At 45.3% G+C, this 16,634-nt stretch overlaps 1 protein-coding gene across 2 annotated transcripts in view; it reads right to left on the bottom strand.

Annotated features, from left to right (window-relative positions):
- Positions 1 to 16,634, bottom strand: part of Eif2ak3 (eukaryotic translation initiation factor 2 alpha kinase 3) — a 63,130-nt gene that overhangs the window by 7,929 nt on the left and 38,567 nt on the right. The window contains exons 5-13 of one of the 2 annotated variants that reach the window (XM_034511976.2): positions 16,294 to 16,528; positions 15,310 to 15,472; positions 13,998 to 14,138; positions 12,712 to 12,834; positions 12,195 to 12,409; positions 9,330 to 9,442; positions 7,602 to 7,724; positions 5,755 to 5,904; positions 3,740 to 4,523 (exon numbers count right to left, since the gene is read on the bottom strand). In XM_034511976.2, the coding sequence (XP_034367867.1) occupies positions 3,740 to 4,523; positions 5,755 to 5,904; positions 7,602 to 7,724; positions 9,330 to 9,442; positions 12,195 to 12,409; positions 12,712 to 12,834; positions 13,998 to 14,138; positions 15,310 to 15,472; positions 16,294 to 16,528 (2,047 nt within the window). The remainder of the gene's footprint in view (positions 1 to 3,739; positions 4,524 to 5,754; positions 5,905 to 7,601; positions 7,725 to 9,329; positions 9,443 to 12,194; positions 12,410 to 12,711; positions 12,835 to 13,997; positions 14,139 to 15,309; positions 15,473 to 16,293; positions 16,529 to 16,634) is intronic. The other variant, XM_034511977.2, reaches the window with a different exon arrangement.

Here is a 16,634-nt window from a genome sequence, read left to right as displayed (position 1 = left end):
TGTTTTGCTATTTGTACGGAGGTGGAGGAGGCTCTGGAAGGAACTGGGGGAGGGGAAAGAATATGATCAAACTATATTTTAAAGAGAGGAAGAAAAAAGTGTGCTTGTCTAAACAGTTTACTACTATTAACTCATGTTCTACAAGTCTTTGAAAAATCACTGTTTGTCCCCCCCACTTTCTCGATATAGACAACTAAAGCCCTACTAGTTAAGCAAATTGCCTGAGGTTACCCAGCCAGCAAGTGGTAGAACCAGGAACTGAACTCAGGCAGCCTGACTCTTGTCTCTGCTGCCACAGGAGATGAGGATGATCTGACCACCTGACCATCTAATGAATGTAACACACTCAACCATCTGGTCTGTGCCCGAGGTAGGGGGCGGCTTATCAAGCGAAATCAGAACTCATGACCCCTGTTCTACCCTGCTTCTAAATCCCACAGCTCCCAAGGCCAGAGCCACACCTAGCTCTAAATTCCCACCTGAATTTACATATGAGATGTATCTAACCAAATGTCACATGCGCTCCTCTGACTTCAGGTCCCACACAGGAAATCTATCACTTTCTCTCATCACTGAAAGAAAAACTATTTAGCTCATAAGATCAAACCTTATTATGCTTCCCAAACTGCCAGAAAATGACACTTTGATTCCTAAGATGCCATCATACAATTTGGACTTTGAAGCAACAAGGTTATGGTAACTAATTCTGTGGTAATAATATAGAACTTTCTCACCAACAGCCCCATATCAGAGACAATAAACGACACTGCCTTTTTTTCCTCTCTTCCTTCCCACTGCCTGGCCACAGAGCCACCCCAAGGCTTTAAGCCTGCTATGCAAGAGTATCTGCCTTGGAACTGTCTCTGTTCTCCTGACTCTCAAGCAGTCCAGGCTGATCTCAGCCTCACTACATAGCTAAGGACGACTTGACAATTCTGACATTTCTCCTCACAATTCTTTACCCTGTGGTGCTGAGGATCAAACATGGCTTCATGACTGCTAGACAAGCACTCTACTAACCAGTGTCATACTCACATTTGCAATGGCAGTTACTAAACTCTTAAAGACAATAGTTTGTGTCTCTAGCATCTATTTCCTATGCTTCTACTAGAAGCATCCTGACTTTGTGAACTCCCGGCTGCCTGGGTATGGAGCAACCCAAGGAGTCTGATGGAGGGATGATCTAGGGACCTTGGTTTATTGAAAACAAGCCTTCTTAGGATTTCTGGCCACCTCAGGGGAAAGAAAACTGTTCTCACTACGTACTACCAAAAGCCTTCCAGAAAGCTTTAAAGACAGACATGTCTGGGAACCATTAGCTGCTACCTTGAGTCTGGGGCAGGAGGACCTAGCTGAAGTGGAATAAGCAGGAAGCATGCTCACCAGATTGTCTGATTCTAGCTGCCGCTGTACCCAAATCCCTGCTTTGTCAGTGGACAGAGCTCCTGCGGACTGTGTCAGTACTAATGCTTTTGGTTGCAAGCAAAAGAAAATCCAAACTAAAATGAACCAAAGGTCCAGAACTTGCCCGGCATTTCTCTGAGGCTGGGACCAGGGAACAAGGTGGGCGGGCATGGTTTTGGATCACCATGGAAACCAGAGGATAAATGATCTAGGTGTAATGAGAAGCAGGTTCTCTGAGGAAACACTGAGAAAAGCCCAAAGGAAAAAACAATTGGTGGAGAGGCAGCGTCAGTGGTGCTGATGACAGACATGTGACTGAGCTTTATGAGGGGGAAAGCCTACAAGGTTTAACATGGACACTTGGGTCAGACATGGCAAGATACAGGCTTTTCAGCGAGGGGAAAGATTCATGGTGGTGTTTTCATTAGCATACTAAATATCTTTGAAATGACTGCTTTTTCAAACGGAAAATTAACTTTCTTTTGGGAAATTTTCCATTGCACATACAAATAGAGAAAGTTCTCCCCCCCCACCCCCTCCCGAGACAGGGTTTTCCTGTGTAACCCTGGCTGTCCTGGAACTCTGGAACTCACTCTGTAGACCAGGCTGGCCTCAAACTCAGAAGTCCGCCTGCCTCTGCCTCCCAAGTGCTGGGATTAAAGGCGTGCGCCACCACTGCCCGGCAAGAAAGTTCTTTACACAATGCAATGCAGTAGTGTTGAGCAAACCTTTCGCCAACATCTTGCTCACATTATAAAACCAGCAGACTACTACTGTAAATGAAGGCATTGGCCTTGGAGGTCATGCTGCTGCTTCTGCATGACAGGGAGCAGGCCCATGGGGAGCTTGTACATGCGTGAGAAAGGTTGACCATATTCACACCTCAACAGCTAGGCTCACCAATCTGAAGCTGAAGGTCTCTCTGTTGTAAGACATTAGCTCCACTCCAACCAAAGGAAACGCCTCTCAACTTTCACTGTGTGTGGATCAGGCCATGGCACCCAGCTTGGACCCACATCAGACTTACGAAGCACAATGACTGCTTTTAACAAGGGGTGGGTATGCGGGAGCACAGGGTTTCTCCCTGGTTCTTATTCCCATTTTCTCCCCAAACTCTTAAAACACTGACGGTGGAGTTCAGTCTCAGGGCCTCACTGCAAGCTAGGCAAGCACTCTACCACCGGAGATACAGCCCCAGAAGACAACTCCTGTTGGAGCTACTTCAGTGTCTGAAGCAAAAGTCTGTTATTACATAAAAATAAAATTTAAAATACTTAATACAAGGTCAAATATGCCAAGTGTTTAAGTCACTACCCTCAGGAAATATTTATGGGTTCCATGCACACCTACTGAGGGATACCAGGAATATTTCTATCATGACAAGAAGCAGTCAAATAAAAGTTTAATAGAATCAACAAATTAGCTACAGTTCTGCACGTTTTAGAAATATATACTATGGAAACACGGTGTGTGTATTTATTACTAGAACAGGCTGGCTTTGAACTCACAGCAATCCTCCTGCCTCAGCCTCTTAAGTGCTGTGACTGCAGGAGTGCAGTAGCCTCTGAGTTAGAGTTATATGCAATTTAGCACACTGTATTGCAGCACTGTTCAGTACTATAACTCTGAGAACAGGGTTTAACTTGGCACAGCTCTGGTCGCTTGGTTAAACATTTGCCACCTTTCTCTAGTCGGCTGCTCCCTCAAAGCCCACACAGTCAGCAATGGGGCAAAAACACGGGCATCTGCTGCTCCACATCTGAGCTGGCCAGTGAGAAGACATCTCTTCTTCCACTCACCCTGGGTGTCTGTGTCACGATTACTTAAAGCCATAAGAAATATGAAGCCACGCTTGCTGCCAAGCCCGATAACCTGAGTTCAATCCCTGGGACCCACACGGTGAAAGGAAATAACTCTTAAAAGTTATCCTTTGACACCCCCCACCCCCCCACCCCCACCCCCCCCCCCACATTTTTGAGACAGGGTTTCTCTGTGCAACTCTGGCTGGCCTCGAACTCAAGAGATCCACCTCTCCCTACCTCTGGAGTGCTGGGATTAAAGGCACAGGCCACCACTGCCCTGCAATGTAAATTTACTTTTAAAGCATAGGAATTATGTAGTATATCTGTCCGTGATGGACTTCAGATAGGAGATCTTCCCCCCCATCAGGACTACTGGAAACAGTATTTATGGCAAAACAAAAATGAACAGGTTCTAAAGGAAGATGTGTGTCTCTCTGAGCCTTTCAAATACGAGACTTCTTCCTTTCCTGCTTCCTTCCTGGACCTCTGCTCCCACGTCACACCCAAACCCTGGCATGACGCTGGCTACAGACCTTGAGGTCCCTGTGCATGAGTCCCTTGCTGTGCAGGAACTCCACTGCCTCTGCGATCTGCAGGAAGATGTGCAGGCACACGCTGTGCTCCCTCTCCTCCATGCTGCAGCGTCCGTTCATCCAGTCTTTAAGATTCTCCTTCCTGCACAGTTGCATCTGAATGTACAGATACACCTTGGGGGAGCTGGGCTGGAGCTGGTCCACAGTGTTCCTGGTGAAATCTAAACTTAGAGTGGTTGGCCTGGTAGGAGAGGTAGACAAGGTGGCTTCTGAAGAAGATCTGCTGCTGGAGTACTTGAAATCAGTTAGCTTATTAACATAATGGTTGCCATTATGTAGCCGGTTCACCCTGGGGTCCTCCTTACTGGATGCATTATCGCAGCCAGAGTCTTCAAACACTATGGAAGAGGAAGTTCCCTCCCTTGACCTGGTATAGGGAGAAGCTTCAGAAGGACAAAGTTCAAAGGAGTGTCCCTCATCATTGCCATCCACTGTACCATCTTCCATGTCATCACAGTCTGTCAAGCAACTGTCCTGGAGGTTGTGGGCTGCGTCTGCTGAGTCACTGTTGTCTCCACAGTCTGTCCCTGAGAACTCCAGGGGAGAGAACTGGCTCTCAGATGAGCTTGTCTGGCCACAGGAAATGCCCACTGAGAAAGACCGACTTCTTTCAGAAGAAGGAGCTATGACTTCAATTTGTTCTTTTGTAGAGAAAGGATCCATCCTTCGGATCTTAACAGATGGGGCATCCATTGGGCTAGGAGAACTGAGTGGCCAGTCTGTGCTAAAAGTGGGAGAAATATGAAGAACTGAGTGACTATGTGACAGTCATGTGACCTGTATAGTGGTTTAAAATGTTTTAATTATTATAAACACAATTACCAAAAACATAGAGTGGAGATAAAATACACCATGTGGGACAAGGAACATCTCATACTATCTATTCCTTTTCAAAATTTTTATTTGAAAGTTTAACTTTGTTTCAAATCTGTGAATATAAGTGTATGCCTTCTTGTCTGCATGTGCACCTCGCGTGTGCAGTGCCTGTAGAACTAGAAGCATGTACTGGAGTTACAGGCAGTTGTGAGCCTCCTGATGTGGGTGCTGGGAAGTCCTCTGCAAGTGCAACAAATGCTCTCACTACTGAGCCGTCTCGCTTGCCCTGGAAGCTTAATTATATACTTGAAATATGTACACAGTTATCTGTGTGTAGCCTTTTGTATGAAATGTAAAAAATAGGAAAGCAATACTAATGACAGGACTTCTTGATGGCCACAATCTGAAGCCCTGTGCAAATTAACGTAGCTCATGGGCTTTGATGCAATAGGCCACTTCCCTTTGTCCTGGAGTCTATAATGGGTGTTGCTTAGCCAGACACCTCCAGGACTGAATGCCCTGCAGGCATGCTGCTCCACTATTCTTCATGGTGGTTTTGAGAGGCTTCCTTTCTACAGCACATCATATACAGATAATACCACAGGGGTGGTGGTGGGGGTATCTGCGGGCAACCTAAGTATATACACTTTTAAAAACTGAGATAGACAGCCAGGCAGTGGTGGCACACATCTTTCCCACCACAGGCAGAGGGAGGTGAATCTCCGAGTTTGAGGTCAGCCTGGTCAACAGAGCGAATTCCAGGACAGACAAGGCTATATAGAAAAATTCGGTCTCAAAAAACAAACAAACTTGAAATAGCCTAGAATCATTTACAACGGAGTTATAAGTTATTAACTGCCAAGAGAAAAACCCCATAAAAGAGGAAAAAAAGAATGGAGACAGTATCACGGAAACACGTCACACTGAGAAAAGCCATTGTGGATTCCTTGAGAATTATTCATAATAAGATAGAGCATGTTGAGAAAGCCTACACCAAATCTCAAGTCCTTAACGAGTGCTCAGAGAACAAGATGATGTGCGATGGAATGTTGCCCCTGAAATGGCACGGCAGCAAATGGTTTACAGCAGAGCGCTAGCCTAGGAGGAGACACTCACTTGCAAGTCTGCCTAACAATTACCTTTCGTCTTTCAGCCAGATTTCATCCATCGCTTCTTGCCACTTCTCTGGTGGTGTTTCCAGCCAGGCATTGAAATACCTCACAATGCCTGGGTGTTCCAGCTTAGCCAAGGCTTTAACTTCCCGCATTACCTTCTCCCGTGCCAATTCCCTGAAGTATACAAAATGAGATTAAGTGTCCGGTGTCCAATGGTGAAAAAAAAAAAAAAGAGCACTTTAGAAGTCTCTTTGAAAATAAAATTAAGAGCATATGAGTTGGCCTCAGTCATATAGTCGTACTGAATTCCTTTAAAAAAAGTATATTTTATTTTTTCCCCCTCAATTCTGGAAAAAGAACACACACACATATACACACACCCCTATGTTCTTATCTAAAGTTTCTTAGCTGAAGGAAAATTGCTACTGACTCTTACATGTCTGTTGGTTCATGTGAGGAAGTCATTTAGGATATAAGCTTCTGGGGGGGTATCTGTGAGAGATGGTCTATGTAGATTAGGTTACATGAGGTAGGAAGACCTGTCAACTCTCACAAAAGGAAGCAAAAGCAAGGATAGAAATTGAGCAGCAGCTCAACTGAGTGCTCCCTACTGCAGCAGCGTCCATCCCCGTGCTCCCTACTGCAGCAGCATCCATCCCTGTGCTCCCTGACTGTAGGAGCATCCATCCACGTGCTCCCTACTGCAGCAGCATCCATCGCTGTGCTCCCTACCACAGACGTAATGTGACCACCTGCTGTCTCATGCCCCTGCCACCATGCCTCCCTGGCACGACTGTCTTTTCAAACTGTGAGTCAAAACAAACCCTTCCTTCCTTAAGCTGCTTTTGCAAGTCATCTGGTATAGCAATGAGAAAAACAACTGATATTACTGGCATGAGACACACTTAACTGGCCTGAAACTCATGATCCTCCCACCTCAGCGTCCTGAGTACTGAGGCCACAGGCATGCACAGCCAGGTTCAGGACAGCTCTTGGATATGGAAAGTCTCTGAGCTATAAGAAGGTGATAGCCACTTCATGCAGTAGCCCACTGGCAGTGTGCCCTAGATCTGTGAGTTCTGAGCCCTCCTCCCTAGTCATAAAGGGAACTACTAAACTGTTTTCTCCATTATACACTCTCTGCCTTGTCACAGGCCTAAAAGCAGTAAGGCCAATTCACCATCAGCTGAAACCTTGAGAACCATGAGCCAAACCCAACAACTCCAAAGTGAATTATCTGGTCTTTTGTTACACTGATGTAGCCAACTAATCCACTGTAACAAAGTGGTTCTGAAACGCTGTGACTGCAGGTTTGATACTGGCCTCTGGAGAAATCGTATTTTACATGGACGTCTGTGTACATGTGTCGTGTGATCGTGGTTAGTGCCCATGCGTGTGCATATTGTGTGGCCATAGTATGTGTATGTTGACACATAAAGGCCAGAGGACGGTGTTGGGCACCCTCTTTTATCAGTTTCCATATTCCTTTTTAAGGCTAGGTCTTAATGAACCTGGAGCTTTTTCTTTTAAATCTAGGCTAGCAAGAAGGCAGCAAGCCTCAGCAATCCTCCTGCCTCCATCCTATTAGGCACTGGGGTTACAGGTGTGTGTAGGGTGCCCAGCTTTTTATTTGGGTGGTGGGATCTGAACTCTAGTCAACAAGTGCATTTAACTCCCAAGCAATCTATCTTGCTGGTCTCAAAGACTACACTTTAAAGCAGTCTCCAGCTCACAACTTTAAGATCACTTGTCACCTGGCTCCACTTAGAACCAGAGTTGTAAGCAGAAACTACGTCGTGACTACGGAGCACAAGGTGGGCACTGTGCGTAATGAGATTCGATCCAAGTGTAATAAAAGCATTGCCCAGTACCTGTTGGGGAGACGGATCCTCTTGATAGCATAATTGCAGTCATCTACTTTGTTTTTAGCTTCAAAAACAACTCCAAAGCCACCACGACCCATGCACTGAATTGGCTCAAAATCTGTTAGATATCTTACAAAATGCAAACAAAATTTTAAAGTTTAAAATTTTACAATAACATTTGGATATTGAACAAAAGCAGTTCAATATTACGTCACCACATGCAAACGCATCTACTCTAAAACTGTCAGAACAGATTTCATAAAAAGCACAGCGAAAACTTGACTAGCAGCAGCCTAAGGTCGTCCGTGTGCATAAATAAACAAAAACTATAAATTCACGCAGATAAATGAATGAATGGTTTTGTTTTGTTGGCAATCTCTTGTTCTTACAGTTAACTGTACTAATAACCTGTTCTACCGCAAACTATGTCAGCTACTGAAACACCATCTTCTCTATGTTCTAAATCCTGCTTTCTTCAGCATTTCTGACTGTTAAAATGTTCTTTAGCTGTATTTCATTGCTTATAAAAGTTCCCTAAACACAGACAATCAATCTTATTCTATTTAAGTGCACTCAAAGCTGGGACTCTCAGCAGGAACCAAAGCTGACATGGGTAGGGTTGCCTGAGAGCCGTCAGTGCGCCCACCAGGGAAGGCACTCAACTCAGCCAAGCTCAGTCACCAGCAGCCTGCTACCTGCAGTCTGTCACCCTTGGTGCCTCATGGCACCAAGGCTCTTGGCTCCCAACAGCTTGGATTCCTACCACGAGCCACCTTGCTTGGTTCTCTAAGTTTCCTTTCGGGGGGGGGGGGAGTTTCCTGTCAGGTTCAGGGGGGAAGGCATGTCTCATGACTGTACGTTCTCACTCAGCCCCAGGTCAGGTTGTAGTTGCGTTCCTCATGGCAGAACTGATTTCCTGATTTTCTGACCATGTATATTGGGTATTGTAGTGAGAACATGGGAGAAGACAGGGGTTTGACTTACGCTCTCATCATGCTCTCTCTGGTTCAGGGTTCTTATTCCTGCCCTCCGCTCTACTAGGACAGGTGCTTCTTTACCTTTAATGAAATCCCACCCTTTCTTCCATTCTGCTGTCTCACACATCTTAATGTTTCCACAGTGCTGTCCACATAATGGATGGAATGCTTTTTTCCTCAGTCACAATGAAGTTCATGTGTCTTAGCAACATTGCACCATGGGGACCATAAATGTGGGCAAAATATTTTTGTTTCTCTTCATAGTTCTAGAATTTGGACACTATTAGGCAAATCAAAGGCCTAACAAATGTCTGTTAACTGTGAGAATTAATGTATGCAGGCGGGAGACTCAACTGTTCTACGGTGACGCTCTTAGGAAGAAAGCTATGACTTGTGCATTAATTAATTTAGCAGTTGCCTCAGTTGGTCAGAGAACAGTTACAGTGGAGATATAATTGATGCCAACCCTCCCTGGGCCAATTACCTTCACAGAGAAGGAAGAACGACCGTCTGAATTCCTAAAAATAGCTAGTCAAGGACTATAGAACAAATCCACCTCCCAAGTGCAAAAGCCCAACAGTTCAAGGGCCAACGGCACTTGGTCTAATGTTCTAAAAGGAGCGACAGCTCACACGTCATCAGACATTTTGCTAACATCTCAGCTGATGGATGATGAAGCAGATGTGAGTTCACAAATGAACTCACTGACTTCACAGCCTGAAGCTGTCTGCCCACTGGTGGTCACCAAGACTCTTACCGGGACACGTATCCTGAGTGTTTTGCGTCGTTCCAGCTGTTGTCACTCGCATCAGCACTCACAGAGTCGTATTTACTTTCAGTTTGGCACTGAGTTTCAGACTCCTTCCGCTGCTGAGAAGGCAGAAAGCACTGACTGTTAGTACAGAGCTGAACAGAAGTCAGCTCATCATCTTAGCCTGTAACACTGAACAAACAGCACTGAAAGAAAAGCACACACAGAAGAGCAGCGACTCCCTCTACTAGATTTCAACAGGTTTGCGTCTTCACTGCCTTCCTCTTGTCAGCAAATGGATTTTGTTTCTCCCCTTATTTTTTATTTTATGTGCATGTTTGCCTTCATGTACATGTACACACCGTTTGTGTATGTGTGAAGGTACCCACCCAGGCCAGAGGAGTGTGTCTGATTCCTTGGAAATACAGTGACAGGTGGTTGTGAGATGCCCTGTGGTACTGGGAACGGAACCTGGGTCTTCAGTACTCTTCAGCTCTAAGCCATCCCGCTAGCCCTTGTAGATGCTTTTACAAATGTTCTGACAACATAAAATTAAACTTGGCAATGTCTTTTTACCAACAACTAAAAGGTTTTCTAGAGCACCTGTTCTTCTGGGGGTTGCAACCTCTTCGGGGGGGTCTAACAACACTTTCTTTTCACAGGGGTCGCATATCAGATGTCCTTCATATCAGATATTTACACTGTGATTCCTAACAGTTGTAAAATTACAGGTATGAAGTAGCAATGAGAATAACTGTATGGTTGAGGGTCACCACAACACGAGGAGCTGTATTGAAGGGTGGCAGCATAAGGAAGGGTGAGAACCATTAAAATTAGCATGGCAAAGGGAGGTAAGCATGGCTCCTCCACTCATTAACTGATTCTTGTCCTGCCAGCTTCTCTGTAAGGGACTGAAGAGCTGGACAAGTAAGTAGCTGGTTCTAGAATGTCATCACAGGCAGAGAGAAGTGAGGTCTTCCCCATTAACTGTACTAGCAAGGGAAGAGGCCGGTTTTGTCAGAAGCAGAGGACCTAACTCTGGAATCTAAGGATCCAGGTGTGGGGAAAGATGAGAACAGAGCAGGCAGGGCAGGAATCACTCAGAACCCTGATATAGGTGAAGAAAGCTGAACTGTATTCTAACAAGAACGTCAAGTCAAGGGTTTACAGGTGGGGTCAGAGAATGGCTTGCTGGCAGGAGTGGACCAGAGGCACCATGAACCCAGTTACAGAATGATCCACCAATCAGATGACAGGTGTATGTATGAGGAAAAGGAAACAGACATAAGGAAATGAGAACACTGCAGATAACTAGAAAGAAGACCTTAGCAGGTGGTGACTGGGAGGCAGACAGCGGCTTTGGCTGTGGTAGAGAGCACTGCGGACTGAGACAGGAGTGCCTGTGGGACAGACAGGCTGGGACGAATGAGCACAGCCTAAGATACGGCTCATTAAGTCATTTGTATAGTTCTAACTAGAAAGTTGCTCCAGAGAAAGGATTTGGTCTGGGATCAAACCTTGCATCCCAGCACCCAGAAAGCTGAGGCAGGTGGCTTGCCATCAGTTCTGGTCAACTGGGTTACAGGGAAAGATCCTGTCTTTAAAAAAGGAGGGAAGTGGGATTTGGAAATCTCTTTGTAAGACTCTTAGTGCTGAAAAGAGCAGAACACGTGAGGCCTGTGGAGGCCTGTTGTGTACTGTGGAGGCCTGTGGAGGCCTCACGTGTACTGTGGAGGCCTGTGGAGGCCTCACGTGTACTGTGGAGGCCTGTGGAGGCCTCACGTGTACTGTGGAGGCCAGAGGCTGAGGAAGGTGAAGTCCTGAAGGATCCACTTAACCTCCAAGGAGACTAGGAGGGCCTGAGTCAAGGAAGGCAGATAGGAAAAGTCAAAGAGAAGCATTTGACAGTGCCCTCCCAGAGCCAGGGACAGGAAGATGTCCACTCTGTTTAACAAAAGGCCATCTAAAGCTCTTGTCAAGGTCAGCTTAGTGAGCTATGAGGACTGAACGCCAGAATGCAATGGACCCAGGCCCGTGTGAAGACGAGAGAGTAGAAATGGCGCACAGCTATGCCTCTCATCATGGCTGTTCGGGCGTCTGCAGCACACATCTCCAAGAGTGTGCTCCCAAATGTGTTACTATTATAATTTAAACAGATATTTTATATTTATTTATGTGTATGACCCTATGCCAAAAATATGTGGACGCCTATGGAGGCCAGAAGGGGGTCTTGGGTCCCCATCGCTGGAGTTACAGGTGGTTAAGAGTTGTCTGATGGTGGTGCACACCTTTAATCCCAGCACTTGGGAGGCAGAGGCAGGCGGATTTCTGAGTTCGAGGCCAGCCTGGTCTACAGAGTGAGTTCCAGGACAGCCAGGGCTACACAGAAAAACCCTGTCTCGAAAAAAAAAACCCAAACCCCCCCCCCCCAAAAAAAAAAAAAGAGTTGTCTGATGTGGGTGCTGCATTACGAACTCAGGTTCTCCAACCACTGAACCATCTCTCCAGCCCTCCCATAACTTTATGATGGACTTGAAAACAACTGTGGCTAGTGGGTTTTGTTTTTTGTTTTCTTTTGTTTTGTTTTTGTGTGCCTTATCTATTTCAGATACAGACACTAAATATTGTGTTGTAGCCACACATCGCATGAGACTGCAACCTGGCTGACAGCAGCTGGGTGTGTCACACTGGCTGTTTAGGCTTGTGGAAGTGCTCTCGGACCTCTGCACAGTGACTGTATCTCTGTGGCTAAGTGATGGAGACAGTACAAACACAGGCGATTCTATGGTCAGTCTGAGCACCCCAGCTCCTCCCATAGCTTTTCTATACAGCAAACACTTGGAAGCACATGAGGCTGACGGGGCCTCTTACCCTGTGGGGTTGAGGATGGAAAAGCCTGCGCACGATAAAGGTCGTGGCTACGATGCAGAGCAGGATCGTTCCAAATATTTCCTTCCACCAGTGCAGGAGGAGGATGGGGTCCTTCTTGCGGGTGTTCTTGCTGTAGTGTGGGCTGTCCAGGAACCTGATCTGCATGCTCCGCTTATTCCTTTCTCTCTTGTAGTAAGGCAGATAGTAACCGTTATCTGAGGAAACAAACACCAAGAGGGGTTTTATGTTAGGACAACTGTAACAGTTCTATTCCCCGCGCTCCAGGACAGGGTTTCTCTGTGTAGCCCTGGCTGTCCTAGATAGAACTCACTCAGTAGATCAGGCTGGCCTTGAACTCTGAGATCCACCTGCTCTGCCTCCCAAGTGCTAGGACTAAAGGTGTGCACTGCCACCACCCAGCCAATTTACCTTCATCTTAATTCTACCAATTAATTTCAGATAACTGGATAAGACAAATGAAAATGAGTATTTTCCACTTAGGAGTAATGATACTTACCATATGGATACTGGAGGATTGAAAGGGCACCATTACTGTATTCTTCATGGGAATATTTATCATTACTTAGACATTTGTCAAATTCATCAGACCCAACCAAGACAGGAGTCCTAGAAGGAGAATCTAAAGAGAATGTAAACTATTAACCGTGTGACTCCAACGGAAGGCACAGGCTCCGTCATTCACTTAGCTGATATTTACCCACAGCTTGGTTCAAGAACACAGGTCAAAGAGCCCAATGGCCTTGCTACTGAGATGAAATCAGGTCCTACCCTAGGAAGATGGGCCACACCTGTGGCGAAGGAGACGGTGTGAGCTTAGGAATTGAGAGGTGAGCATGGGCAACATAGTCAGACCATATCTCAAAATGACAGATGCAGAAAGAGTCACTTAAGGTAAAGGCATCTGTCATCGGAGCTTCAAACTTGACTTTCATCGCTCTAACCCACACAAATAAAATTAAACTAAAACAAAATTCGAAAAGAAGCACTTCAAGCATAACATTTACAATAAAAACACACAAAGGAGCCGGGCGGTGGTGGCGCACGCCTTTAATCCCAGCACTTGGGAGGCAGAGGCAGGTGGATTTCTGAGTTCAAGGCCAGCCTGATCTACAGAGTGAGTTCCAGGACAGCCAAGGCTACAGAAAGAAACCCTGTCTCAAAAAACCAAAACCAAAACAAAACAACAAACAAACAAACAAACAAACAAACCACACAGAAGGTATGGGAAGACAACTAAAGGATTTGGCCCAGTACTTCAATCTGTTTATTTGTCTCAAAAATATGATGTGATTACCAGGTAACTTTTTTACCTACATACTCTTCTTATTTTTTTTTTGAGACAGGGTTTCTTTCTGTAGCCTTGGCTGTCCTGGAACGTGCTCTGTGGGCAACGTTGGTTTCAATCTCAGAGATCTACCTGCCTCTGCACCACCACAGCCTGGCATTTTCTTTTTTAAAATGCTCTGTTTGTTAGTTGGTTTTGGAGATGTGGTCTTACTGTGTAGCCCTGGCTGGCTGGAACTCATTGTCCAGACCACGCTGAACACGAACTAACAGAGAGTTGACTGTTTCTGTCTCCCATGTGCTTGGAATAAAGGTGCTTGCTCTTTTTTCTTTTGTTTTGAGATAGGGTCTCCTGTCACCCAGACTGGCCTCAAACTCACTATGTGGCGGAACCTCCTGCTTTCACATTCCAAGTGCTGGGAAGCTGCAGGCCTGTGCGGCCACACCTGGCTGACCTAGGTACTTCAGTAGGATTTGTAAAGTCTCTAAGTGACTTACGGATTAAGGGCTTCCATTTGATCGTCGGGAGTGGAATAATTGCATTTTCGCCATTTACAGACTCCAAGGCCTTTGGGCTTGTAGGGAACTTTTCTGAGACCCTGACGGATGACTGCAGGTACAGCTGGCCTCTGTACATCCCTGATTCAACCACAAAAACATGTCACGTGATGGAGTTCTTAAAAGTTTGCTTTGATTTAATGCATTTAGATGAACTTTACTCACTTCTCTGCTACATAGCTCTTTCCAGAGATGCTCAAAGCATTTACATTTGACGCAACAAAACCGAAGAGGACATATAAAGTTTCTACAACGTTCCTCACGGAATAAACAGCACCTTTTCAGTAACACCAAACCATTCCAACCAAAACATTAAATAATAAGACTCTCTATGCCTCAAAGAGATGACCTGAACAGTCTACAAGAAAATTCTAATTCCAGGGCCATGAGTAACAGTTTGGCCAAATGCTACTATAACACATGCATGATATTTTATTTTACAAAAAGGAGGGCATGCTTTATTTCCACGAATAGATTATTTAATGATATATTTGACTTGTTCAAGTAGCCAAAGACATTTATTCCTTCAGGTCACGGCTTTTCATGGAGACTGGGATGAAGTACAGGTGGCATATAGTTTATATAATTTTGTGACAATAACCCAAACTAATCCAAACAGATACAAAATATTCAAAATGTATTTATGTGATATATATGTTCAGTAGTCCAGAATCACAGGGGAGCTTTGTTTTTATTTTTTCAGAAAAGCTGTAAAGATGCCATGAAATAAACAAGCTGTAGCTTGTAGGAAGAGAGCAAACCAGAACAGATGTGATGAGAGGTTTTCATTGCTGTAGCCCTGGTTCTCAACCTGTGGGTCACAACCCTTTGGTGGGGGGGGTCAAAAGATTTTTCTACAGGGGTCGCCCAAGAGTATCAGAAAACACAGATATTTACATTTATAATAGTAGCAAAATTACCGTTATAAAGTAGCAGCAACAAAAAATTTCATGGTTAGGGATCACCACAACGTAAGGAACACGAGGGTCTCAGCACTGGGAAGGCTGAGAACCACTGCTCTACACAGTGAGAACAATCCAAACCTTTCTAGCTTACGTCTCACATGAAAAGAATACACTATACTAAAGGCTGCAGAACTGGACAAGTGGAAAAACTGCAGGAATGTAAATCAAGGCACAGATGTTACAGGAAACTAAGGCAAGGAATGAACTCAGTTCGTCTCTGTACCATCTAAGGGACACAGTGAAGCACTCTGGGTGACAGTGGACCTTTCCTAGCTAAATCTACCCACCTAAGTACACGCTGTTCTCTGTGGCTCCCCGAGCAGCCTCTACAATGTCTTCTTCGTCTTCCAAAACTTCTTCATTGGCTGCGTAACTTGTATCATCGAATAAACTAATGGGGATGACTTTGCCATCCCTCACCAGCCAGGCAGACGCAATGGGAGTACAAAACTAGACAAAGGCAAGAGACATTCAGCAATGTAAGTACCGTTTACAGGATTTCAACTTGTAAATGCGCTCTCTCTCTCTCTCTCTCTCTGTCCCTCCCTCCCTCCCTCCATGTTTATGTGTGCCTGTGTGCTGTGAGTATGCACACATATGTAGGGGCTAAATGTTGACGATGGCTATCTTCTTTACTTGCTTTCCCATCTGTCTGTCTGTCTGTCTGTCTGTCTGTCTGTCTGTCTGTCTGTCTATCTCATGTCTGGGTGTTTCAGTTGCATGTATGTTTATGCACCACTTGCATGCCTGGTGCCTGTGGAGTCAGAAGTAGTGTTGGATACTGCAGATGGAGTTACAGGCAGCTGTGAATAGCTTAGCTGTGTGAGAGCTAGGGACCCAAGCTGTGTTCTCGGCAAGAGTAGCAGCTCCTCTTAGCCACTGAGCCATCCATCTCTCCAGCTCCTCCATCTTATTTTTGATTCAGGCTCTCTTACTGATGACAGGAATTCACTGATTAGGCTAGGCCGACTGGCCAGTGAGCTCCATGGATCTGCCTGTCTCTGCCTTCCCTGGACTGTTAACAGACCTGGAACCCCAGGCCTAGCTTTTCATGTTGGTGCTGGGATCTGAACTCGGGTCCTCAGGCTTGTGCAGCAAATACTAACTGGCTGAGCCATCTTGCCAGCTCTACAAACTGTCTATTAAATAAGTCACGGTTTTAAAGCAGAAAAAAATACCCCAGATTCCAAAATAGCGTTACCTCCCTCTAGCCATGTGTATGGTCAGACAAAACCTGGGGACAGAGCTGCAGAGTCTGTGATCTCAAATACCTGGTACTCCCATTCCAAGCGGCCTCCCTTCTTACTAAACGCCATGACCTTCCAATCAGCAACGGAAACTTTTATCACTGTGTCCAGCATGGTGGCTTCTTGTTCTTCCACATCTGAAATAATTTTAGAGTCTTCTTTGTTTCCACCCGGTTTAAAGGTGCTTTCAATGAATCCGGCTCTAGTTTCCATGTCTGGAATATACCGAAGTTCAAAGTGGCCAACACTGAAATTCCACCTTAAATTTATAAAGGTGTGTTTTAGAATCTCATGTTTAAATGAAGGGACCAAATAATACAGCACTGTTTTTAGACTGAAGAAGAAAACAGAACATTTTTTGTGAT

The sequence above is a fragment of the Arvicanthis niloticus genome, chromosome 9, assembly GCF_011762505.2.
Source record: "Arvicanthis niloticus isolate mArvNil1 chromosome 9, mArvNil1.pat.X, whole genome shotgun sequence".
Classification (NCBI taxonomy): Eukaryota; Metazoa; Chordata; class Mammalia; order Rodentia; family Muridae; genus Arvicanthis; species Arvicanthis niloticus.
The sequence above is the reverse complement of the archived record's forward strand: the minus strand, read 5'-3'. Positions and strand labels throughout refer to the sequence as shown.